At 38.6% G+C, this 26617-nt stretch overlaps 4 protein-coding genes and 1 pseudogene across 8 annotated transcripts; 1 reads left to right on the forward strand and 4 right to left on the reverse strand.

Moving 5' to 3' along the window:
- Positions 1-1231: 1231 nt before the first annotated feature.
- Positions 1232-5243, reverse strand: LOC148694008 (ABC transporter B family member 15-like; annotated as a pseudogene). The gene is made up of 5 exons (XR_015966652.1): positions 5220-5243; positions 4668-4999; positions 4133-4581; positions 3731-4020; positions 1232-2055 (listed from the first exon to the last, which is right to left on the reverse strand). The product of XR_015966652.1 is annotated as an ABC transporter B family member 15-like (transcript).
- Positions 5205-13562, reverse strand: LOC137740900 (ABC transporter B family member 15-like). The gene is made up of 9 exons (XM_068480705.2): positions 13244-13562; positions 13063-13120; positions 12788-12966; positions 11448-11905; positions 10216-10762; positions 8665-9552; positions 7633-8103; positions 6670-6949; positions 5205-5968 (listed from the first exon to the last, which is right to left on the reverse strand). Exons 1-9 carry the CDS (start codon positions 13496-13498, stop codon positions 5349-5351), a joined length of 3756 nt encoding a protein of 1251 aa, XP_068336806.2. The 5' UTR covers positions 13499-13562; the 3' UTR covers positions 5205-5348.
- Positions 13563-16017: 2455 nt separating this feature from the next.
- On the forward strand, positions 16018-18407 carry LOC137739285 (spindle assembly checkpoint component). Of its 2 annotated transcripts, none has more exons than XM_088700777.1 (8): positions 16018-16132; positions 16324-16493; positions 16579-16641; positions 16736-16755; positions 16866-16910; positions 17239-17312; positions 17506-17642; positions 17742-18407. In XM_088700777.1, exons 1-8 carry the CDS (start codon positions 16060-16062, stop codon positions 17859-17861), a joined length of 702 nt encoding a protein of 233 aa, XP_088556903.1. In that variant the 5' UTR covers positions 16018-16059; the 3' UTR covers positions 17862-18407. The 2 variants fall into 2 exon arrangements, with proteins under 2 accessions (XP_088556903.1, XP_088556904.1); XM_088700778.1 differs by having other exon boundaries at positions 17239-17300.
- A 69-nt stretch (positions 18408-18476) lies between these two features.
- LOC137740392 (type I inositol polyphosphate 5-phosphatase 4) lies at positions 18477-21380 on the reverse strand. Of its 3 annotated transcripts, none has more exons than XM_068480268.2 (8): positions 21245-21380; positions 20870-21096; positions 20661-20751; positions 20459-20569; positions 19759-20340; positions 19210-19473; positions 18898-19087; positions 18477-18780 (listed from the first exon to the last, which is right to left on the reverse strand). In XM_068480268.2, the coding sequence occupies exons 2-8, from the start codon at positions 20934-20936 to the stop codon at positions 18655-18657; spliced, it is 1431 nt and encodes a 476-aa protein (XP_068336369.2). In that variant the 5' UTR covers positions 20937-21096; positions 21245-21380; the 3' UTR covers positions 18477-18654. The 3 variants fall into 3 exon arrangements, with proteins under 3 accessions (XP_068336369.2, XP_068336371.2, XP_068336370.2); XM_068480270.2 differs by having other exon boundaries at positions 20661-20794; XM_068480269.2 differs by lacking the exon at positions 21245-21380 and adding an exon at positions 21185-21243.
- Positions 21381-24164: 2784 nt separating this feature from the next.
- Positions 24165-25128, reverse strand: LOC137739286 (uncharacterized). Its single transcript, XM_068478839.2, has one exon. The coding sequence runs from the start codon at positions 24833-24835 to the stop codon at positions 24353-24355; it is 483 nt and encodes a 160-aa protein (XP_068334940.2). The 5' UTR covers positions 24836-25128; the 3' UTR covers positions 24165-24352.
- Between the last annotated feature and the right edge of the window lie 1489 nt (positions 25129-26617).

Raw genomic sequence — 26617 nt, forward strand, 5'->3', positions numbered from 1 at the left:
TAAAAATTAAGAACACTTCTGCATAAGAATGGGGAACATATATATGTGATATCCAAAGGCGCCACTGAAGCCACATTCCTAATAATTATCTCCTTTTTGTAGTCAAAATTTCACGCAGAACTAATTGAGGTTAAGGAGAGTCGATTGGTCATCAAATAATTGAAGACCTTTGGTTCGAATTGTTGGATTCCACATCAGCATTGCATGGAGAGTTCATTTCATCCAGATTGCATTCATTCATTCATTCATTCTGTCATATCAGTTAAAATCATGGACTCAAAGATTGACATACAAGATGAACAATTGAAGAAAGATCGATCGCATTTGGAATTCACGATCCTTATCGAAAGTGCAGTACATTAATTTGCAATGAAATAAGTGCGGGGTGGCCGGGTGGGTGGGTGGGTGTCCTTTAAGTTTGAGACAGTGTCTTAATACTGAAAAAACACAGAGCATATCAATACCTAACAAACCAAAAAAGAAGCATTTATTTGGCTTGCAGGCAACTTTACTCGTACGCCATACACTTGACAAAGTCATTCACCTCTTCTTTAGACAGTGCATGCATCGATTTTGTCTCCGGCTTTCTTTGGAAATAAACTTTCTTCGTTCTTTGTGAGCTTTAATTTCACCGGGCCTTTCATCAACTTCGCCACTGTATGTGAAAGCTTCAATTTCACCATGCGTATTCCATGCAATTGCATATATAAACTAATCGGATTGTTGTAATGAATAAACACACTTAATTCTCTCGTATGGAGAGGAGGGACGGGGTGGGGTGGGTTAGAGTGGTTTAAGTTTCCGTAATGGGTAATTCATTTTCTTCTTCGAATAAATGATTGTATATATACTAAGGGGGTAGAGGAGAGAGCTAAACCTTACAATTGGCTCGCCATAATAATGTGGTTCAACTTCGCCTTAAGCACAAATTTTCATTTGTTCTTTCAACAAACCTTTGAATATATATAGGTTTATTTATTTCAATACCAAACGAGGCCTAGAAGACGTACTTTGGATGAACTTTTCAATACCCTTTTTTCATTCCTCGAAACATGTATACAAGCATGGAGAACTTCAAAGACGGAAAAATATGAGCCAAACTGGCTCTTTAATATTCTAGTGAATGATGTCAACATTCGATTTGTATATTTAATGAAATTTCTTTTTGTTTCGAAAAATAAAGAAAAATACTCCTATTAGTAATGAAAAGTAAAGTGACAAGTTTATTAGAGCACACTTTATTGTAATTTCTCTTGCTTTTTCTACAATTTCTCCTATAGTTACATAATAATTTATTCCTTTTTATACATGTTTATTATGATTGGCCTGCACTACAACAATTTAATCACAACTTGTGATCAATACACCAATCCAATATTGCACAAACTCATTGTTTTCTTTTGTTGAAAGCACACAAAACTCATGTAACCACACCAACTAATAAGCTTTTTGGTAGCTAGTCAGCTAGGCTTCCGCAGTCTTGGGGATGTTGACCAAGCAGTAATAAGACCCTGCGGGCCCCTTGGCCAGCAGAGAAGAGTGGGACCCCTTCAGCATCGCACTTCTGTATGGTACTCAATATGTGCGCCGCCACCACGCTAGTCCTCCCCACCCTCAGTCTCTCAAGCGCCTCTTGCACCACCTTCTCTGATTGGCAGTCGAGCGCGCTGGTAGCCTCATCCAACAGCAATACCGTTGGATTTCTTAGTACTGCTCGGGCTATTGCTATCCATTGCTTTTGTCCCCCGGATAGCTGCACTCCTTTGTCCCCTCACGACGTGTTGTATCCGTGCCTTAACCCGCTGATGAAATCGTGAGCGTTGGCCGCCTTGGCCACCTCCACGATCTCCATCTCGTCGACCTTATCGTCGGAAGATCCGTATGCAATGTTGTCTTTTATGGTTCCGGCAAATAGCGTTGGTTCCTGGCTGACCAATGCAATCTGTCTCTTCAATGACCTAAGGTTGTATGATCTCAAATCTCGACCGTCCATTTCCAATAAACCTTTGATTGGATCGTAGAATCTCTCGATTAATCCAATGATGGTCGATTTACCTGTAGGAAGTTTTGTTTAGGTCACAAAACATTTAATGGAAATAAAAAAAAAAAAAAATTTCTTGTTTAACATACCTTATATCTATAATATTATCAAGGACATGGGTGTATTAAAAATAAATATTAAAGAGAGGGAAAAGACATTGTTGACTCTAAAAATTACAAAACCTACGTGCGCGCGCAGGCCGAGTAACTAATAAGCTAACTACGTCCTTCGGTTGAATGCGGGGCGTGCCAACTCGTCGGCCAAGCTTGGCCGAGGAGTAAAATTTGTTGATGTCGCGTTGAGCGCGTCGTTGACTTCTCTATCTTGCGATTGCGACCGAGGAAGGAACACTCTCGGTCTCTGGGTTCTATAGCCTGAAGACAAGGCTACTAATTTTGCGAAGTTCAATATCAAATTCAGCTCTTAGGTGCCGAATGTAGTAACCTGGTAACATCTCACTTTGCCCAGAAGGCTAATGAGATGACCTCTGCCAATAAGGTTTCGAAAATCCTTCTCGACCGAGACTTGGATAGATAACCAGCCGGCCTCGATGCAGTGCTGTTTATCCAAACTGAAGGTGTTTCGAGAACGGCTGATTCTACGGCAACAGTGCTGTTTATCCAAACTGAAGATGTTCGCCGGTTGCCTTCACAGTGCTGTTTATCCAAACTGAAGATGTGTTGGCGAGAAAAAGAAAATAAAAAAATCTCAAGATGTTTTGAGAGGTTTTGCGCAGGACAGTTGTGTGTTGAATTGGAGGTCCCCCTAATGTTGCACAATGTCTTGTATTTATAAGGACGAGTACGTGGTTCTATATGTGATTCTCGTGGAACATCCGTAGCTGGCCACAATTTGAATCTCTCGAAGATAAGTACTTCATACAAATAAAAACTCTTGATAACCATCCCAATAGCCGTTTAACAGTGACCCATCCTCATTGGCTATTGGATTTGATGGAATCAGACCAATTTGCATGCACATGAAACTCTTTCTATAGCATCTTCCTGAGGAACCATGCAATGTTAGGGCCCATGTTTGCATCCAAGTGCATGCATCGTCAAAATTTAAACACTTTAGCCCATGCCGTGCTTGCCCCTGAAGAATATGCTAATTATTAGCATAAAATTATGTGCTAATAATCATCCCAACTCGGAATATGCCGCACCATTATCTTTTTGTGATCATCAGATATCACCATTAACCAAAAGATAACCTTCACGCATGGTTAACCGACTCCAAGCATACGTCTAAATGCCAAGAATCCCCAATCAAATTGAACTGCATACGCGCTTCCAAGTTGGAGATATAATTTGTATCCTATTTATCACGTATAAACGATCCGCTGGATATAGCCAATATTAGGCTTAGATAATCCAATATATATTATGAGATAATATTATGATTAAAACCACAATATTATTCCTTAATAATAATTGAAAATTATCTCAACCACTTTATCATCCAACGGTCTAGAACTTTACTCATCTAACGGCCTTGATTGTAAGGGCCGATAGCGTAAATTTAGGTCCAAACAGACATGAAAGGGAAAATATAATGAGTTGAAGAGGAAAACTAAATAGAAAAAGGTAAATTTAATTGCTAACCTTCGATCTAAAACTAAACATAAAAAGGTAATTTAATTGATTCCTAATAAACAAAATAATTTTTGGCATAAGACAAAGTACTTACCTGATCCACTTTGACCCACCAACGCCGTAGATTTTTCTGCTTCAATTTTGAATGAGAAGTCTTGGAAGATCATCACATTCGGCCTAGTTGGGTATGCAAAATAAACATGACAAAATTGGATCATGCTCCTTATCTTTTCCACTTGGGAGTTCTCAGGAACTTGGGACTCAATTTTTGTGGCCCTGTCCAGAATACTAAATATCGAACCGATTTCATACAAACCAATGGCAAGGTCCGACGTCATCCGACGTCATACTTCCAGCATCGGCAATGGTTCGACCGGTCGTCACCTGAAAGAGGAAATTAGGTCTTTAGAATTGTAAATAAACCATCATATTTTTGTTCAAAAATGCTGCCTACTAGTACCGTTTCGTATTATGATCTAGTGGTATTAGCACTTACTAAAATGAGGATGGTTTGAAACACTGCCCTTGATGCGACGTGGCCGTTAGAGACGAGCATGCCACCCCACAAAAAGCTCATGCCCCAGTTGAGGTCGATGATGCTATGGGCAAACCCTAACACAATGCCTGTGTACCATGATCGATTGATGTTCTCTCTACGCGGGCCCACTCGTGTCTTTTCCAGCATCTTGAGAATTCTGTTTTGGGCGAGAAAGCAGTGATGGTCCAGTGATTCGCAACTGCTTCGGCCGCAAGCTTGGAGCTTTCCTCTTGGGCTTCCACGGCTCTGGTGGAGGTCGTTTTGAGCAGGACTCGCTTTGCATAAAAGCTCGCAATCACTAGTGGTTGTACGGCTATTATGACGATTGCAAGCTTCCATGCGATTATTAGACCCAATGTCCATGCTATGGCTACGCTTGTGAATATCGCAATCACTAAAGATCTCACCTGCCAATCATCAAAGCATGATCATTTTTTCATAAAATTGTCAAAAATATTTATGAAACAGTTTACTATGTTATGTTATTACCTACCATTTTAGCGTCTTTGGTCAGCCTAGAGCAAATGGCACCAGTAGAATTGTGATCCTCCTCAAACCATCCGACTTCAAAAGTGAGTATCTTGGAAAGCAACCTCCCTCTAATCCGATTAGTTAAGCACTCCCCCACGTACGCAAAATTGTAATGCTCGACGGTATTAATCCCTATTGTAAAAACGGACAGTCCAATAAAAATTAACGCAAAGGTTCTTATTGTCTTTAACCTCGTCATAATCCGTCACAAAAAACACAGACAACATGCCCCCTGGATGAATCCAAACACCGGTTGAATTGCTCCGAACAACCCGCACTCAAACACCCCAAAACCTGTATTTAATGAAATTTTCTATTGTTTGAAAAAATTAAGAAACTAGTAATGAAGACTAAAGTGATAAGTTTTTAAGAACAAACTTTATTGTAATTTCTCTTGTTTTTTCTACAATTTATTTTTTTATAATAAAAAAACAATTGATTTCTTTTTATATACATTAAGTATAATTGACCTGCACTACAACAATTTATTAGTCTCAAATTTTGATAAGTGTACCAATCCAAGATTGCACAAACTCATGGTTTTTTTTTATTTTTTTTTATTTTTTATTATTTTTATTTTTTGTTGAAAGCACACGAAACTCAAGTAACCACACCAACTAATAAGCTTTTGGCAGCTAGTCAGCTATGGTTCCGTCGTCGGGAGGTTGACCAAGCAGTGATAAGCCCCCGCTGGCCCCTTAGCCAGCAGAGAAGAGTGGGACCCCTTCTCCACCACCTTCCCCTTTTCCAGCACAACTATGACTTCGCACTTCTGTACGGTACTCAATCTGTGCGCCACCACGACGCTAGTCCTCCCCGCCCTCAGCCTCTCGAGCGCCTCCTGCACCACCTTCTCTGATTGGCTGTCGAGCGCGCTGGTGGCCTCGTCCAATAGCAACACCGCTGGATTTCTTAGTACTGCCCGGGCTATTGCTATCCGTTGCTTTTGTCCCCCTGATAGCTGCACTCCTTTGTCCCCGCACGACGTGTCGTATCCGTCCTTTAACCCGCTGATGAAATCATGAGCGTTGGCTGCTTTGGCCGCCTCCACTATCTCCGCCTCGTCGACGTTATTGTTGGACGATCCATATGCAATGTTGTCTTTTATGGTTCCGGCAAATAACATTGGCTCTTGGCTTACCAATGCAATATGTTTCCTCAATGATCTAAGGTTGTATGACCTTAAATCTCGACCGTCCATTTCCAATACACCTTTGATTGGATCGTAGAATCTCTCGATTAATCCAATGATGGTCGATTTACCTGCAGGAAGTTTTGTTTGGGAAACTTTTAATAATGGAACAAATATATTCCTCGTTTGACATAGCATATATCTATAATATTATTAGGCCTAATTGGATTAATAGTCTTCGTGATAATAAGGTAGTTGGAAGATAGGCGCTGTGGTGAAAAAAAAAAGATTTAAGCCTTTGTGTTAAAGTTTGTTATGATTTATGCCCAAGATTGAAAATTTCGTAGATTTTCTGTTAATTATTAGCATGTGAGCCACACCTAAAACAGAACACTCCATACACATATTAAGCTAAAACGGGCATCTCTATTAGTTGTTAACACGTGAGGCTGGCTCATGTGCTAATAACTAATAGAAAGTTGACAAAATTTTTAATTTTGGGCATAAATCCTAACAGACTTTACCACAGGAACTTAAATTCTAGTTTTTTTTTTTTACCACATGAGCTATCTTCCAATTACCTTATCATCACGAAAATTATTAATCCAATTAAACCATATTAATAATGAGGGGTGCACTAAAAAGAAATATTAAAGAGAGTAGAAAGACATAAACGCAAAACAGAGTGATCAGTTGAAGAGGAACACTAAATAGAGAAAAAAAAAGTAATTTAATTGTTAACTTTCATCTAAAACTAAACATAAAAAAAAAGGTAATTTAATTGATTCCAAATATTAAAAATATTTTTTGGCATAAGATAAAGTACTTATACCTGATCCACTTTGTCCCACCAAAGCCGTAGATTTTTCTGCTTCAATTTTGAACGAGAAGTCTTGCAAGATCATCACATTCGGCCTAGTTGGGTATGCAAAATAAACATGACAAAATTGGATCATGCCCCTTATCTTTTCCACTTGGGAGTTCTCAGGAACTTGGGGCTCAATTTTTGTCGTCCGGTCCAGAACACTGAAAATCGAACTGATTGCGTACAAACCAATGGCAAGGTCCGACGTCATACTTCCAGCATCGGCAATAGTTCGGCCAGTTGTTACCTAAATAGGATATTAGGTTTTGGTCGCAACTCCTCAGAATTGTAAAGAAATCATCATATTTTAATTTGTTTGAAAGTGCTTTTAAAATGACTAAAAACGTTTCTAGAGAAAATGTTTTTAAATTTGAAATGTACTTAAAATGCTTCATGCAGGAAACGCCAATTAAAATATTTCCAAAAACATTTTCACCAAAAACACTTTTAATTATTTTTTAGCACTTCACATGAGCCCATTGTTAGTATATGTCACAAGTAAACCGTTTATTACACTTTTCAATAACTTAACATTTTCCCCTTTAAAAAGAAAACAAAGGTGACACACATTTTGTAATGTCTTAGCCTACTACTAATACTATAACTTTTTTACTGTAAAATTATTATTCAATATGATGCTAAACAAAACTTTCATGATTACTACAAATGATGAAAGAATTACCATTTAACTTTAATCTAAGCTAATGGAAAAAAAAAATAATTTAATTGCTGCCTACTAGTGTTATTCAATATTATGATCTAGTGATATTGCTCTACCTTTGTAAGTGAGTGGTCTTATGCTAGAATCTCGTAAATGATTACTGCACAACTAATTATCTCTCCAACCATTTAATGTAAATATATTATTGTACAAAAAATTAAGGTCTACTACTTATACTATTTTTTGACCTAAAAGAAATTAGCACTTACCAAAATGACGACGGTTTGAAACGCTGCTCTTGATGTGACGTGGCCGTTAGAGATGAGCATGCCACCCCACAGAAAGCTCAAGCCCCAATTGAGGAGGGTGATGCTCTGCGCAAACCCTAGCCCAATGCCTGCGTACCATGACCATTTGATGTTCTCTCTACGTGGGCCCACTCGCGTCTTTTGCAACATCTTGAGAATTTTGTTTTGGGCGGAGAAGGCTGTGATGGTGCGGTGGTTGGCGACTGCTTCGGCCGCAAGCTTGGAGCTTTCCTCTTGGGCTTCGACGGCTTTGGTGGAGGTCGTTTTGAGTAGCACTCGCTTTGCATAAAAGCTCGCAATCAGTATTGGTTGTACGGCTATCATGACGATTGCAAGCTTCCATGCGATTATTAGACCCATTGCCCATGCTATGGCTACGCCTGCGAATGTTTGTACAAGAAAGCCCACTCTGTCACCCCCTAAAGATCCCACCTGCCAATTGCCAAACTATGGTTATTCTACAGATTAATCTTTCTACAGAACTAACACATTTTTTTATTTCTATTTTTTTTAGCGAAGAACGAATTGTGGATAGGCTGTTGATAATGTGTTATTATCAGTATCACCAACAAAACCTCGCAATATATTACCAATGCATTTTTAACAGATAGATATCATAGTTAAAAGTAAATAAACAACGGATAAAATTTCTGATAGATTGGGGTAATGAAAGTATTGTTTTGTATGCAAAGATTGGTGATATGCAGTTTATATTCTATTGATATTTTGCTAATATCAACATAACATAGATAATGTATATGCATTATTATATAAAATTGAGCTAAAAGGAACGAATGGTAATTTTCACATTCTAATTTCGGGTTGCATTATATTTTTTAGTCTTTTAATTTTCTTTAGAATTATTCATTTATAGAGCTAAAAACAAGATGAGAAGTGTAGAAAGAGGCACGACAAAAAAAAAATGATCATTTTTTAAGAAAAGTTGTTAATAAATATTTGTCGAACAATGTAGTATGTTATGTTATTACGTACCATTTCAGCATCTTTGGCCAGTCTAGAGCAAATGGCACCACTAGAATTTTGATCCTCCTCAAACCATCCGACTTCAAAAGTGAGTATCTTGGAAAGCAACCTCCCTTTAATCCGATTAGTCAAGCACTCCCCCATGTATGCAAAATTGTAATGCTCGACGATATTAATCCCCATTGTAAAAACGGACAGTCCAAAAAACATTAACGCAAGGGTTCTTATTCTCTCTTTAACCTCGTCATAATCCGTCGCGAAAAACACAGACACGGTGGCGCCTTGGATAAATCCGTACAGCGGTTGGACTGCTCCGAACAGAACCGCACTCAAACACCCCAAAACTGCTTGCTTCCACTCTGGCTGACAAATCGGCAACAATCTCCAAAACGACGAAGTGTGTTTGGACTGGTTAGTCATGCTATTTGGACATTCTCGGGCACTGCTAGTACTATCAAATGCAGCGACCCTGGGACTCGAGTCCGGTTGATCAGCCAATAATAAAGGACTAGTACTAGTACTGTTGCAATGAAAGGACATACTTGCGGTGCATTCTTCTGGATTTTTTATCGTTTGTTGGAGACGGACAAATGAGGAGTAGAGGCTGTTTTGGCTTTGAACCAGCTCTTCGTGTGAGCCAAGTTCTATGACATTACCGGTTTGCATGACTGCAATAATGTCAGCGTTTCGGATTGTGGACAAGCGGTGTGCGATGACTATTGTTGTTCTGCCCACGGCTGCCTTGTGGAGGGCCTCTTGGACGAGCCTTTCGGATTCTAAGTCCAATGCGCTGGTGGCTTCGTCGAGAAGGAGGATTCTGGGTTTCTTTATTACTGCTCTTGCAATGGCTATTCTCTGCTTCTGTCCGCCTGAGAGTTGCATGCCTCTCTCACCAACCTGCAGTTCATATCTTTTGAATTTTTACCAATTTACTATAAGGTGATTGTAAGTCTTTGTGAGTATATAACTAGTGTAAATAGTTGTTTTAGGGGTAAATTATGTCGATTATACATCAATGTCACTCATTCAGGAAAAACTTTGATAAGTAATGTCCTTTGTAGTTATATTTTTATCAATTGCAGTCCAAATTAAACCATCAGTCTAAATTCCAAGAGCAAATATATCATTTTGAGCCTAATTCAAGAATCTGACAGGCTTCAATGCCTTAAAACTATTTTTAATCACCCTCGAACGTGCGAAAACTAAACAAATTTGGATACATGGTTCGGTTTGGATTGATAAGAAACATACATATGAAGTATGGTCAAGAGTTTTTCCATCACAAGAGTAACATCTACATATCACCCATCTCACAAGAGAAAGATCTTCATTCCAGACACCCGTATACAAGCACACGGTGTTTTGTGTGTGCAGTTGGACGTGGGGAAGAGTGGAAGAGTGGAAAAGTAGAACACCAAATTGCAGCGACTAGGGTGTTTTGTGTGTGTAGTAAGACGGTCACGATGATCCAGTTGTGCAGACCCCAAATTTCTCTCCCTCAAATGAGTGATTTGTGCAATTTCACGTTGTTTTAATTTCTAGTAGGGAATGTTAATTTACCTGAGTATCGTATCCTTGAGGCAGTTGACATATGAAATCATGGGCATTGCTAGCTTTGGCAGCCTCAATCACTTCCTCTATTCCACCATCCTCCTCCTCCTTCCCAAAAAGCACGTTCTCCTTAATGCTGGTTGAGAAAAGAGAAGGCTCTTGGCTCACTACTGCCATTTGTGACCTAAGCCACTTGAGCCGCAACTCATTAATGGCAATTCCATCCAGAACAACCTCTCCCTCAAGTGGGTCATATAATCTTTGCAGCAAAGATATCACTGTGGATTTTCCTGAGCCACTCGAACCTACCAAGGCAACAGTCTTTCCTGCTGGTATGGTGAGGCAAAATTTGTTGAGGATGATGCTATCTGGCCTTGATGGATAGGCAAATTTGACACCCTTAAACTCTACTTCTCCTGAAATATTTTCTAAAACTTTGCCTCCCATGTTGTCTGAATCGATGTTGGGGACTAGTTTTATGGCCTCCATTATTCTCTCACCAGCTGAGCATGCTTCAGCAATGTACTTCAGGTTGGATAGTGCAGCTCCCATTGCTCTGTTCACCAAAAACAAATTAGTATGTACAAAAAACCGGTTAGAATTTATTCTCTACATCATAATTTTGTTGTGTGGGAAGAGGAGGGTGGGTGGGGGGTTTGAGAAACAGGTATGCTCAATGTGAATACTGAAAAATACCGTTGTACGTTAAATCACCTAATAGGTCATTTGTAGTTGTTCCTACTTTGAAAAATTCGTTACATAACATAAAATAGTTCTGTTGATTCTAAAAATTACAGAGACTTCTTGACGTGTAGGTGGAAATAACTAGAAGCTAACTACGTCCTTTGGTGGCTTGTGGTGAAATGCGTTGTTGACTTCTGAATTGAGCGACTTCAACTGAGGAAGAAACGATTTGGCCTGACTTCTATAACCTGAAGATAAGGTTATACATCATTGTGAAGTTTGAAAATGGTTCCGCTGTCTGTCTGTTGAGCTCTAAAAATGATACCTCATTTCGCCGAGAAGGCTAATGAAGTGACCTCTTTAGGCGAAAGAATTAAATACTCTTTGTCGACTGAGACTTGAGATAATTAGTAAGCCACAGACTCGGGAGAGTCCCCGTCTATTCAGTTGGCCGAGACTCCTAAACCAAACTGATTCTACAACTCTGGCCCTGTCTATTAGTAAGCCACATGAAATGATTCATATTATCATCATAAACTGAGGAGAAATTTGCTTACAATCCGCCGTTGACGATCGAGAAGCCGACTGCGAAAACAGTCCCACCTAAGGCACCGTGGTAAATAACCATTCTGCTACCGGAGTAGGACATGACAGCCCAAATGGAGAAAGCAATGCCGGAGCTGCCAATAGCCAAGCCTTTAACCAAACCTTCCTTTAACCCCAGCTTTGTCGTCCCGTGCAGAGCTGCACAAAATTGCGCTATAGTCTTGTTCTCTCCAACGAACGCATAAACAGTTCTAATGGAAGATACTGCCTGCTCGGCTATTGTCCCGGCCTTAATGTTCTCTTCTCTTCTCTTCCTCGTTAATCCGGTTAAAGTTCTTCCGCAAATCCAACCTGGGACAACCAGAAGCAATGCGAAAGGGAGTCCCACCATAGCCAGTTCCCACAGCAGTACAAATGCCACCATGTAACCCGCGATGAATGTTGACACTTTGCTTAAAAAATCTGGCACCTGGTCATTCATATTTTAGAAATTGGACTTTGGACTGTACCAATTTCATATACTGCGTGCGTGCGTGTGTAATTCTCTAGACAGGACGTCAACTTGAATTTGTAATTGTATTGGTTAGTCCAATTAATTTCAATTCAACAAATACAAAGCCTTTAATTTTTTTACATTAAAGATTCGAAACTATATTTATATAATAATATTAGTTGATCATATTCTCTGTTTCTTGCCTATATACAATTTTTTACCTTTGCTTGTAGACTATTATTTTGGTTAATTTTTCATTTCCCTCTATTATATCATTCAATGAAGAAGAGAAAAAGATTTCTTGTATCCAAATTAGCACAAAAAAACTTCAAATTCTCTCGTGTCTAATGTTGTTACAAAAATGTTCTCTTGCTCACCATGAGATATGAAATACATGATCACTCACCATTGAATTTGATATCAAGAATGAAGAATAAATGGATATGCTGTTAATGTTTTATTTTCAAGTCTTGATATAGTTGTCCATGCACAAAGAAGAATAAATGCATGGTCACTCACCTTTGAATTTGATACCTAGGTGCCCCAAAGAACGACAGTTTAATACTAAGGAGACTAAATTTTTTAGAACTAAAGGACATGGAATGTTGATGATTTGTTTATTACTTAAGTGTTGATAAATGTGCTTATTCATATTAGCGACACATCATTTAATTTACAAATTTTATCTCCAAATTTGATCTCCTTAGCATTACTCTATATATGAACGGTTTCATTTATAGATAGTTGCCCATATATATTATGTCCATTTTAGTATGAAGTGTGACCATGCTAACATGAATTTCTGACTTTGTGATTGTATATAATTAGAATTTAGAAAATAGGTTTGTAGGATCAAACCTTTTCACCAAGCACGTCTTGGATGACCTGAATGTCGTTTGAGATGCTTGTGATGACCTCGGCTGTGCTTGTTACATGCAAATCAAAGTAACCTACATCTTGCCTTAACACTGCTTTCAAATACCTGCTTCTCATTCTTGCAGTTTGTCTCTCCCCTGTTCTTGTCCAACAATAACCCTCTAAAACAATCACAATTACACAAAAAATTATTCAAAACAAAACAAAAACCATAAGACTCGTTTGACGCTTAAGATTGGATCGCTCGGATTGATTACCTAAGAAACAAGCAACCCACGACGCCAAAGCTAAGTAAACGAAAGCGAGTATTCCGTCCTGCATGAGGCCATTGAGATCAGAAACCAACGTTACAAACTTGATATTGGATTTTCAGTACTGGTTTTTCAGTGTTTGTGTTTATGCTTGTGTGGGGGGAGAGAGAGAGAGAGAGAGAGAGACCTTATTGATATAACGGTGCAAAATATGTGCGTCGAAATCTGAGGCTCCATGTTTGTCCGCTCTCCCCATAAGGTTAAACAACCTGCTAGAGAGAACGGCAAGCAACCGCGAGGTCAATCCATCAAAAATGGCTCCGAGCAACCCTAGAGTCATCAACAACATGTCCACTCCATCTGCATGCGCGAAAATGGAGCGTATCGACCCGTTTTTCTTCTTCTTCTTTTCTCCATTACTACTCTTCTCTACACTACTCATTTTTTTCTGAGTCTCTCTCGGAGATGATGACAAGCAGTAGTAATTAGTAACGCAAAAATAAACCTGCTGGCCTGCTTGTTTATAATGGCCACTGGATAGCATCCGTCTCCTGCTTTATTGGTAGTTGGCTTATAGTGCACACTAACAAATAATCCAACAATTTATAAAGTGATTTGGATAGAAAAGTCCGGAAATTATTTGTTCAAGTTGGTGGAACATAGTACTTAATGCATGTAGTGTCACATTTTGTTGTTATTCAGACGGAAGAAAATTGGAATTGAGTCCAAATTAGTCTTATGGAGTCTCGCTCCAACAAAAGAGATTGTAAAAGACAATATGTTGGTCTCATATTCAATTCAATTTAATACGAAATATGTATTGTTCATTTCTTTTTTTAAGTGGAATTTAAAACATTTTATTTTTTTCATGTGAGGAGTGACATTGAGAATAATAGGGATGTGAATTTGCAAAATTTAGCATATTCGAATCCACATTTACAAAGGCAAATGTTATTCTATGGTTCTAGTGTGTGTGTGTCTATATATATATATATAAAGCAAAGTTTATACAAAAGTTAAAATATCTACAAGGACTCAACTCAGGGATTAAACATTTCCATTGGATTATTGTTAAAAGTATAATTTGGTATCTTATAGTGGGAGACGAACTAAAAAAGTTTCAAGACATACAAGACACTCAGTTTAGCATCATTGTGCGCCACCAATTAATCTATCTTTTAATAATGCATCTCGAATAAGTTAATAACATTAACTCCATGTTTACTTCAATGGAATATGATTCTCTTCCTTCAAATTTTTTTCCTCTCTAATCCTCTTATTAAATAGTCAAGATTAAACACGTGAACATGTTGTGTTAACTCCAACTTAGATTCCTGTTTGTATCACTTCCTTAGCTAGGATTGGATTAGCTAGGATTATAATACCATGTTTGATGTGCTGAAGGACTAATTTAAATGAGACTATAAGTGACTTATGTGGATTACGGGTAGGTGGTCTAATTTAGTCCTACGCGGAAGGGTGTTGAAAACAAGACTATAATTTTTTTTTTTCTTTCAACAGTCGTTATTATCTACGCTAAGGGGAGGGGGTAGGCTCAGCCTCACAATAAGCTAACAATAATGTAGTTCAAATTCGCCTTTGGCGAGAATCGAACCTAAGTTTTTAGTACTACGGTCTAGTGGTATTCCTCTTCATTTGTAAGTGAGAGGTTTTAAGTTCGATTTTCATCAAAGCGAGTTTGAACCACATTATTGTTAACCCATTGTGAGATTATTCTCACGCCTCCTCTTAGTATAAATAATATCGTTTATTAAAATAAATAAACAAATAAACGAGATACTCCTAATTTGTAGGCAATCCATATGGATTCCTAAAGAATAGGACTTCCACTACTTGTTTACAAATAACTAAACATCAATAATTAATAAATCAACGGTATGCTCGACAGACATCTCTCACACTTTATGTGAAGACTAATTGCTTCACTAACCATGAGCACGAATTTCGATTGGATAAACGTGGTTGAGTTGACAGCCAACTAAATAGACGAGGTTTTCCAAAGTAACCATGAAAATGACCGATTGGATGGAAAGGCATTTTCCTAAGTCTTTGGTTGCCTATTTATCTTAAGTCTCAGCCGGCAAAGAGTCTTCGATTTTTTCACTGAAAGATGTTTCTTTATCAGCTTTTTCGTGAAGAGTGAGTCTATGTTTAGTCACTCTCAAGTCATCTTTAGAGTTCAGTACGCAAACGTTCGAACCACTTTTACAATAAAGACAATCATCTCCTTTGAGTATTTTTGTTCATACAGCTTGATATCGATTCGACAAGCCTACATTCTCACCAATTTAATCTAGGCTACCGAACCTGGTGCAAATGATTCATAAACTTCATAGCGATTTGTATAACATTGTCTTCAAGTTATAAAACCCAAGGCGAAGAGTATTCCTTATTCGTCCGATGTCGCTCAATTCAAAATTTAGTAGTGCGTTTCACCACATTCACGTTATTCGTTCAGCCGATATGGGCAACGAATTGGCACACGCTCGCATCAATATTCAAGCCACCGAAAAAACGCATTTAACTCCTAATTATTTCGGCTTGGAGGTCCCATGAGCTTTGGTATTTTTAGGACCAAGAAAGCTATAATGAAAATAATTTTCCTCCCCATCTATATTCAATTTCACTTGCCAAAAATTTCTTTATTAACTCAATCTTAATATAGAAAATATTTTGTGAGAAATTCAAACAAAAGCGTAGTTTAGTAAACAATATTAATAACTTGAAGGGGCGGATACATGAGCAAATACGACCTTTGTTGAAAATTGAATACGACCTTCTATTTCCAAGTGTTGGTACTGGGCCTTTTTGGGCCTGACCCATAAAAAATGAAAAAGGGAAGTGGGCCTAGTCTTGGGCTTAAAGAAACAAATATGAATTTATGATCCCTCATACAATAAGAACATCCGCGGTCGGGTATGGTCTGAGACTGTTGAGCACTACATATTTGCAGAAGAAGCGCGAAAAAGAAGCACACAAGTCATGGCGGGAAGCGACGCTCGGAAGCAGCTTCTGAACCTAATTCACGATTTCGCATCCGAAAAGTCGCACGGAGGTACAGTTCTTACCTGCACACTTTTTCCCGTTCTGCATTCGCTACTCTGTTTGGTTCCTGAGAAAATGTAGAGGAAAAGGAAAATTTGAAAAATCAATTTTCACCTGGAAACGAACAAATAGAGTTCCGATTTCTTTGATTTTCAAAATTCAGCTAAAGGACTTTGCATGTGCATGATTTGAGAAATGCAGAGCGAAGAGTGGTAAGTTTGAGGAAGCGAATCGAAGAGCTCGGATCCGAGCTGGAAATTGCAAATGCGGAGCTCGAAGAAGCCAAGCGCACCAAGGAAACCGCCGAGCAAGAGGTCAAAGGCTATGAAGTCGAATTGGCGATGAACGAAGCAACGGTTCAAACGCTGAAGGTTTGTTTGTTATTTTTGCGCATTGTTTGGATTGAGTGATTTTGTTCTTAATTTGATTAGGTTCCGATCGGATTTTCAAATTCAGTTGAGGATTTCTCATACGCAAGACGAGATTTCCGCCGTCGGATCTGAAGTAGAAGCTCTTAAGGTAATTGAAGTTTCAGTTTCTTGTAATTTTGTTAGCTAAAATCTTTGATTACTGATTCTAATTTTATGCTGTTTTTGTTTGGATCATGCAAAAGTACGAAGAAGCTGCGTCGAGGTATGAAATTTTCATCTCAATTGTTTTTTCAATTATTTTCCACGTCTATTTTTCTTTTCGAAAATTCTAATTGCTTTCCTTCGACTTATTTTCCATAACTATTTACGCAGAGACAAGTTTATAAGCGAAATGTTTGAGATCAACGCTAAGATAAGGTTAGCCTCATTTCAAAAGCAAAATGTTGTACTTGTATGCTCCATTTAATGCATATCTTAAAGGAGAAGAGAAGGCATTTTCGTATTCTTGACAGACATATTACCGAATTTTGCTTTGATCAATACTGACATTTTATACAACTTGAACGACCGCGACCAAGCTGCAGTTTGTAACAAGTTCACAGATAATTTGGAATACTCGACATACTTATGTGCCCCGTTTATAGTATACTTTCACGTGATTGATGCGAGTCATATTTCAAAAGTGTTCAGTGCCTTCCTGCAGTTACTGAATTACTACTGTACTTGTTAAAATCTATGAATGTAGAAAGTTCCAAGAGTCAATTGCTGGCCATATTCATGAGGAAGAGTACTGTGGAAGTGCAGAAGGTGATGGCCTACGTACGTTTTGCCATTAACCTGTAGAATTGATCTCTTGACATAATTCAATTTGTTGAATCTTCTATTTGTTATGGACTAAACTCCTCCGTCTCTCTTTTAATCTTCAAAACAAATATTTCTTGTAAGAGGAACAAAATGATTCCGTAATGTAGTGTGGGTAGCAACTAAAATAAAATTGCAATTTTTGTTCCAGAAGAAGATCCCAAGCTAGGAGAGGAGGAGGTTACTGAAGGTGACTTAAGAGAACTTGAGGATATGCTTGGTGGTGTGGTGTCTCAGACAACCAAAGCGGAAGAAGAATACAAAGCTGAACAGAATACTCAAAAGCAGGTGAAGAAATCGGTCTTGGAAACATTACGAATGGGTCTTTACGGTTCGCTACAAGCTTAGCTTAAGTAATTGGATTGTATGGCACTTCTGCCTCTGCAGGTCCAGCAGGCGCTGGGTGATTGTGAAAGGAAGGTGTTCTTGATGGAGGAGACGTTCAAGGCAACGAAAGAAGTGCATGATTTGACAAGATATCCTTTTCAAGAATGCATTGGTTACTGAAATTATTCAATGCTTAAGCAAAAAATATATTATTCCTCCGGACCATCGAGAAAATTTGAATGCAAAGAAAACTAGGCATCCGATATGGCAATTATTTATTGATCATAGGTGAATGATTTTAAAGCATTCCCAATGCTTATAAATGATTATGAGAATAGTCAAATGCACTTCGTAGGCCGTTTGAATGTTTCATCATTTGAAAACTGCCATAATTGAATGCAACCCTATCCACAAGGGCTATTTGTACAAGCTTCTTGGACAGCTTTCTTCCGAAGTGAATGCCTGTTTTAGTCATGAAGTCTAGAATTTAATTTGCTATGCTGGATTTTAAGGTCTAGTATGTCGTAAATACCATATTTGTGAGCATGACCTACATAAGTTTTGCCTTTGACGGGAAACAAGCAGAGTTCAGAATTGGAACAGATCTGTGCTACCATTGGTGAGACGTTGCAGAGCAGATGCGTGTGTCCCAGTTGTCATTTTGACAACGTGGACGTCCTGGGTGGATTAATTCAGTCAAGTGAGGCAAATTAATTTTTTGTAAGTAATCTACTTCACTTAACTACACTTTATATGTTCGTTGTACCTAACATGTAATGTACTGCAAATGAGAACTTGTAGAACTATAAATCTATATGCAATTTAGCAATGACCACAGTTTGCCTCTGAGTTTTTTAAGGTTCCATGCTGCTGAATTTAAACAATTGAAATTAAACGCCTATAACTATATCATAGATAATTGCTTACTACACTACATTGGAGAGCATGCATCCAACAACACACTTGCCAAATGCTAGCTGCAACCACTGTCATCTATTTGTTCTATACAACTTCCATTTTGTGTTGGTGATTCTTCGAAATCCTTTACGATCAATGATAAAAATGTAGAACTGGCCTCTTCATCACAGTTGCTCTGCACCTGCATTGATAAATTTCTTCTTATTATTCCAACAACAAAAAGCTTCATCTTCTTACAAAACTCAAATTGAACTTGACATATAGTTTACTGAACTTGACCTTGTTAGAGAGAACTTACAATTTCTTTAGGAGTTGGTATGGCGGGAAGAATGGTATGCATTGAAACCATTCTTGGATTAGTAGACTGCACTACGTCTACCTGTGTTGAGAATAGGGCAGAGACGGGCCGATGGTCTGAGAACTTACTTTCACTACGGAAATAAGAGAGCTGCGTCACCCCTTTTCCATACCACAGAATTCTGTCACACCTGCCACCATAATTAAATTACGTCTTTAGTTTTTATGTAGCAGAAGAAAGTTAAGGTATTTGTTGATCAAGGCTCATGGGAGGCCTATCGGGGGGTAGACAACTGATTCCCGTGGTTCTTACCATGCTGGAGTCCTTTGCTTCTCTCCTGATCTGCCTGGAAGCCCACCTGAATAGCGATTGCAATTTGATGAAGAATACTTATAGGTAGGTGCAAATTCTAAAGCTCCCTCCTTCCAACCCTGAAATACCCCACCATATTCTCGTTCCCTACGAAGTTGATCAAATTCTTGCAACGCTGTCCAGTCTAGTTTCTTTATCATCTGCCTGGCTGAATTGTCCTCCAAGTATAGCCTATAGTTGAGATCCCCGAACCAGAAAATCCGACTGTTTCACAACAGAAAAATTAGCAGTTAAGGATGACTTCTTCCATTCTTTGATAATTTTGACTCATTCGGTTAATTGGGTCATCCAGATACCTTATTGGTTTTAAAATCTGGTTAAATTTTGACAGACTCCTGTGAGTATTGAGTTTTGGTTACGTTAAAGCATACTACTAGTTGTCAAAGCTGTCCTATTAATATCAGTTTTAGGAACTCTTGTAATTATTGGGTTGAATAACGAATAACTGGAAAATTTTACTGCTACATTTCTACTGGGAGGAACACGTACTTGTGTCCTAAGATGGTGAGAGGATGACGAATATCGTCGTCTGAAGAGGATCGAGGGAAAGCCGTTCGCTTAAAAATCTCTGCGACTTGATGATTCCTTCTACCTTCATCTCCTTTCTTCTCTCCAGAAGCTAAATGGGCAACAACAAAGCAAAAACTAGTTCTCTCGATTGTCATGCTAACTGAAACCGAACCTTTGTTTCCCAAATAACCCATGATGCCACAGGCCACGGAACAAACTTTAACATTTGAAATGTTATGTTTTCTGACCAATTCACTTTTCATCCATACACTAATGAAGACTCCAACCATCTTCTTGCTTGCAATTAGCTTGTACTTACTCACACTCTTTGGCTTTTCTTGTAGGGTTCTTGATTGCTCCCTCGTGATTTCAGGTTCGAGTTCAGAAACTTGCACATAATTGTAGTTCTCACTAGAAATTGGATGAACAATGGGCGTCGACCAAGGGCATCCGAATTTTTCGTTGAGAGTTTTCCCTATCAGCAGGTTCCAGTTTCTTGCTTCGGTTGGGTCTTCCACTCCTATCACATTTCGGGTCTTCAAAGGTACGATCTCCTGAAATCTGCAAGCGAAATATCCGAGTTGTGATATCCATGCTACTTTCTCATATTAGTCAGATAAAAAATCAAGGAAATATGAACACTATATGTAATGTTGAGTTCCAAGTTTATATAACATACCCGAGAACATACATGTCTGCCGCGTCCTTAAGATTCAACCACTCATCCAAATCTACTGCCAAGCTCCCTCTGGGAGACCTTCCAGCAACGTTCCAAGTTCCCACAAAGATTCTAAAACATACGAAAATGGTTATCAGACGAAGGACTATAAGATCATACACTTTCCTGTTGCTTCTTTCTTCCATAAATCGAAAAAAATTACCTCAACTCACTAGTTGAAGTGCATGGATCCATCTCCATGGACTGAAAGAGAATATCATCCAAGTAATCTGCGCTTTCATCTTCGCCCCCATCTGGAGAAAAATTCAGTAAACTTCAGTCCGGATTGAACTTACTCTGTGGACAGAAGAAGAATAAGAACGCGAATAAGAAAGAAGTCGGTATCAAATCCATAGTTAGAAGAAACAAAACCTGAAACTTGACTCAGTTGATAGGATTCAGCTCTCTTATGCTTTCTCTTGAACCACTTTCTAAACATTCTTCCCCTAACTCTCCGGTCTTCGTATGTCCATACATCAACTACAAAATAGGTAGAGCACTAGAGGATCGCCGTTGTGAAACTCCGTAATACTCCTGCGCCTTGCTGATCAGATGAAAGCTGTTCCCCTCCTACCATGGCGGCCTCTAGCCGCATTGCTCTGGACACAAAAACAAAACGCGGGTTTAGCTGTAAGAACATCGTATAGCCCGCCGTGTTCGGAAGCGATTCAAAGCATAGGAACAGACAAGCGCAAGAAGCTGAGAGAAAATACGGATCCGGCGGCAAACACAAGAGAGAAAACATACCGTGCGTGTGAAGGCAGAGATGGTTAAGAATTAGGATAAGTAGGGGAGGGTTAAAAGCACAATGGCTCTTTCATTTGGTTTGATTATTCGGGTTGGTTAGGTTGGTGGTTGTCACGTTCGTGTCGTGGGATTTCTACGTGACAAGATTGTAACATGTCCAAGTCAAATAATTAAAAAGCCAGGTTATAGGCTTACAGCATTGGGTACACCTACGAGGGGTCCAAAGTCCAATCAACAAGCTAGAATATCTTTGTACATATCTGCCCCTATAGGCTTCTTAGACTACACTAATTCTGCATTAACTAGCTAAATGGTGTATCTTCCATTAATTAATCACAAGTTGAACTATGTGGCTGGTTGTCAGTTGTTGATACAAGTCTCACGACCTATCAATAACTTGTTGGACTATATGAGTTGGTCTGGAAAACAAGTCGTGTTTGTCATTTTTGTGTTATACTTGTTATCTTAACGAGTCGTGTCAAACTCATTATCTTAACGAGGCCTAAACAGGTGATCCGATAACGATCCAATTTCTTTATGGATCGTGTTATTTCATGTCAGGTTGACAGGTTATGCAAGAAATTTTCATGTCTAATGTCTATATCTGACAAACGATGTCTCATTGGGTTCTTACCCGATAACAACCTAACTCGTTAATTAATCGTGAGAGAAATTAACAGGTATATATATGAGTGACTGTCAATCATGGATGAAGGTGAATTTCATGACTCACCAATCGTCGATGAGAGTGAGGCCGACGATGTCACATCCCGGCCCGAGGTGGATCACTTCCCGGGCCCGCTCCACCACCGTAGCACGATATTGTCCGCTTTGGGTCCCGATCACGCCCTCACGGTTTTGTTTCTGGGAACTCACACCAGAACTTCCCAGTGGGTCACCCATCCTGGGAATGCTCTCGCGCACTACTCGCTTAACTTCGGAGTTCCAAAGGAACCCGAAGTCAGTGAGCTCCCAAAAGGCCTCGTGCTAGGTAGGGATGAGAATATACATTTAAGGATCACTCCCCTGAGCTACGTGGGATGTTACAGACGATTCATCAACCACTGAGCTCTTTCGGTTTATATGTGATAAGTTGTTGTCCCAACTCCTAGTAAGGATTAATGGCCAAAAAAAAAACTCCAAAATGAAGATCATCTCACCATCGGTCCATGTGGGAGCATAGATATGGGGTCCAAAGTAGTAATGACGCCAGTGACTTGTACGTTTGGATTTATTGTACAAGCACATGAAGTCTACAGCATGCAAAAATAGGTTAGACAGGTGGTATGAATGAGTACGGCGATCAGTAAAAATAGCTTAGCTTCAAAGTTTGAAACTTTCAATATAACTATATAAAACCTGAAGGCAGATTGTCTGCCATCCTGTTTGTGTATCATTCATATCCTTTCCTAATTTATGCTGTCACAGTTAAACTACGTTAATATTTTATATTTCTATTACTTTTTGTCTTATTATTTCTATAAAAAATAAATATAAAATGTTTACATAACTTAATCGTGACCGCACAAAATAAGAGACGAAGGAAAGTACAAACAATCTGCCTCCAAACAAAAGTTACATTTTTCGTCGGTTGTGCAGGCTGGCCTAGAGTTAAAATCTTCTGCACTTTGACCTTTTGTGGCCTCAGTGTACCTTGCAGATTTGAACTGGCGGATCGGAATTAATTTGATCCACACTTATCCTTTGGAAGCTGGATTTTGACGTATTTTAATTAAATTCTTCTTGTTTTCATGGGTTTGAGACATTCTGGCGGGAGAAGTGTATGCGATTATAGTCTTTGCAGATAGCTTTCTACCTCAAACTATAATGAGATGCTTACTCCTCAACCTTCCTTCCTTGGGGACCATTTGATTCCTTTTCCAATCATTACTCGTAAAATGACGATCTTACCCTCCCATTCTAGCACCCATCTTCATAGGAATTGAAGAACAATACTTAGCTACTCAAAGATGAGTATGAACTTTTACTTAAAATTTCTTAAAAATGTTCGTTGTCAATTTATAGAATTTCGTGTTTATAATCAGAACCGTTCATGTTATAAATCACCCTATAAAGATTGTATTTGCAAAAAATCAATTAAAACTAAGATCGTTTAGTCATCAAACTATTTAAAAACAAACCAACGGTATTTGTAAAAGCATTACGAATTGTCTATGTATTTGCTACAATAAATTGACTAAACGACCTTAGTTTTAATTTATTTTTGCAGAGATGATCTTTACAGTATGATTCATAGTATGAACGATTCTGATCATAAGCACAAAGCTCTGTGATTAAAACATTAAGAGTTTCAAGTAAGAGTTTCTACTCATCTTTGAGTAGTTAAGTATTGTTCGGAATTGAATACCTTGTCAAGTGTTTGGAAGTTTGTTTGGGTGGGAAAATTAACCTTGTTAATTTATTTGATATTGTTGCATCGCATATATGGCAGGCTCGGGTTTGTATCTATATTTCTTTTCATGTAATCTCTTACATGAGAAAACGTTTTCATTACGTGAAAAAAGAGAGAGATACTATAATATACGCCCAAATAGATGCAAGTCTCTCTACAACGTTATAATTCAAAAGGTACATACAAATTTCCGTCTCACTTAGTCACACAATGTTCATAATGAATTCCATATTGATGGACGAAAGGACATTGCATGTGTTTATAAGTAAATTAGACTACTCCTAAATTGTCAATTGGTTTTATAGTAGAACCTCAACTTTTTTCATAATATTAAAGCAGGTTGTCCCTCGTGTGAAACTCAACTGCCACACGTGCTCCACATCCCCCCTTGTGTTATCCACGTGTTAGGCTTGAAAATTCACACATGTACTGATGAAACATGTTGAGAATGAACACTACATTGATGGGAGGAAGGTTCTTGCACCCATATTGTCATACACATTGATAGGAGGAAAAATCTTGCATTCATATTACCAATTGATTTTATAATGAAATCTCAACTTTCTTCGTATATGAGGCCCTAAACCCCTATTATTACACTCTAAACAACTCCTTCCAACATCACTAACTAAAACATATTACAAGTTTAAAAATCAGAATGCTGGTTTTTTAAACCCTTAACCCTACAACCTTAATCAGTTTCTTGCATCGGAAACCAAATGCTGCCGGAACATAAAGATGAAGGCTTCCACTCTCTCATTCAAATCCTCCTTCGACAGCTTCCTAACCTCCTCGTCCTCCGTATCGTCTTCAACCCGCTCTTGCTCGCTCTCGCCGCCGCCACTCGGCGATCTCTTGCACACTTCATTCTCACATACCTTAACTCGTTCAACTATTTGAGAAGCTGATGGGCATCGATATTCTCTTCTTTTTGCTCCTTCATTTCTTTTGAATCCTTCGGCATTGTTTTTGCATTCGCGATTTCGATCAGTATTCAACGTCCCGGAAGAAATGGAGGTGAAAACAATGGCTAGGAGGACAAGGTTGAGCAGAAGGAAAACCCACGCCCGCCATTGCTCCATGAGAAACACCATTAACATAAAACGTTTCAAACATGCCATCAACACAGCTGCTCCTGCTGTGAACAAAACTGTGTTTACTCTCCCACTCTCTCTCATCTTCTCGATATGATATCAATGTGTTTGGTTTTCTCAGATGTTACAAATTGTGATATCATCTGTTTGGTCTGGTTTATATATACTAGGGGCAGCGGGTGGGGGGATGGGATTTATCCGTGGGATTTTGGGTTGCTGAGCAGGAGAGGATTTTGTGGGATTTGTGAGTGCGCTTCACCTTTTCAAGGGGCAGCTGTGATGATCAGAGAGACGTGACTTAAGCTTGCTTGGGGAGGGGAGACATCTAGACATATATTCACTGAAGCCTGCAGTCCATGTTCTTCCCTTCAGCAACCTGCATTGCAACCATATGATGAGTTCTCCAATTTGGATTTAGTCTTCTAGCTGGTTGTGAAAATATTCTTACGTGTAATCATTCTATCACTAGAGCAATTTATATGAAACGGGTTTACCGTCACTGCCACATGGCGTCTTTTGTCCAATAATACATTGACATGTGCACCGCTACGTAGCATACTGATCTAATGATACATTGCTGTGTGGGGAAAAACTGACACATGACAATGTATTATTGGATAAATAACACCACGTAACGGTGAACATGTTTCATATAAGTTTTTCTCCTGTTTCTCTATTACGTGAGGAGTAAGTATGATAGAGGATATCCTCAATTACACTCAAATGTTTTCTTGACTTTGGAAACTTAGCTTGCTAAATTCTCTTAATATATGTTCAATATGAGTGTTGTCATAGTCATGCAGGAATATATTCTGGACAATTTCTCGACCTTAGATTTAACCATGCAAGTTTTTTTATATTTGGTTTTAAAGACATTCTTACACGTAATCAAATATGTTCATCACTCCATCTCACCCGTTACATAATTTAAAGTAATGAATGAGATTGTGTGACAAAATATTCTGTTAAACCAAAAAAAATTCTCTTAATTTTGGCGCTGGATTAAATTCCAGCCAGCCAAAACAAAAGTCATTACTTTTGGGATTATCAAGGTCGATCTTCTCCTTGCTTGTATGAAAATGGAAGAAAATTATCTCTACTAATTAATAAAATTCTCTTTGTCAATCAAGAAAAAATGAAAAGACAAATTAGCATTTTATCACACAAAAATAAAATAAAATAATGGGCAATAATGTAATTTCACTTGTTCAAACTTTACTTTTTTTTTTTTTATTGAAACCTCATCTCCAGGTGATGTTAAAATATCTTAACTATTAAAAAAAAAAAAAAAACAAAAAACCTCTGACTCCTCCCACATTCTCTCTCTCTCTCTCCTTCTCATTTTCTAAAAAAATATGTTCATACACATAAAGTGGGTAGACAAATACTAGTTTGATTTAAGTTAATTAAAGCTTAGGTTAGGCGAAATTCTAGAGAAGTAGTAAGGAAAGGCACATGCCTTTTTACTCGAATCGGAAGTTGGAACTCGGAAAAGCGGGCCTTGCCGCGTAAAGGAGGGGCAACGAAATTATAAAACGTGAAGGTCGAAAAAGCACGCCTGTTTGCTTCATCATAAAAAAAAACGACCCCACATCGCACCGTAATATACATCACCACCACCGTCACCGTCACCGCCGTCAGCGGCAGCAGCTGTCAGCACCAGAGAATCATTCTTTTGGTTCTTTTGGGTTCCTGCGTTTTTTCAAATTTTCATAGAAAGAAGAGATTTCAATCTACAGGTCTACAAGAATCTCTCGTCCAATCAATATTCAGTCTTGATATTGTCGCGTGTTTTTAAAAGTACATTCAAACGCAAGTGCCGGCGTTAATATGGTCCAACCAACCAAACCGCTCAATCTGAACCTG

The sequence above is a fragment of the Pyrus communis genome, chromosome 9 (genome assembly GCF_041283825.1).
Source record: "Pyrus communis isolate YQ-2024b chromosome 9, ASM4128382v1, whole genome shotgun sequence".
Lineage (NCBI taxonomy): Eukaryota > Viridiplantae > Streptophyta > Magnoliopsida > Rosales > Rosaceae > Pyrus > Pyrus communis.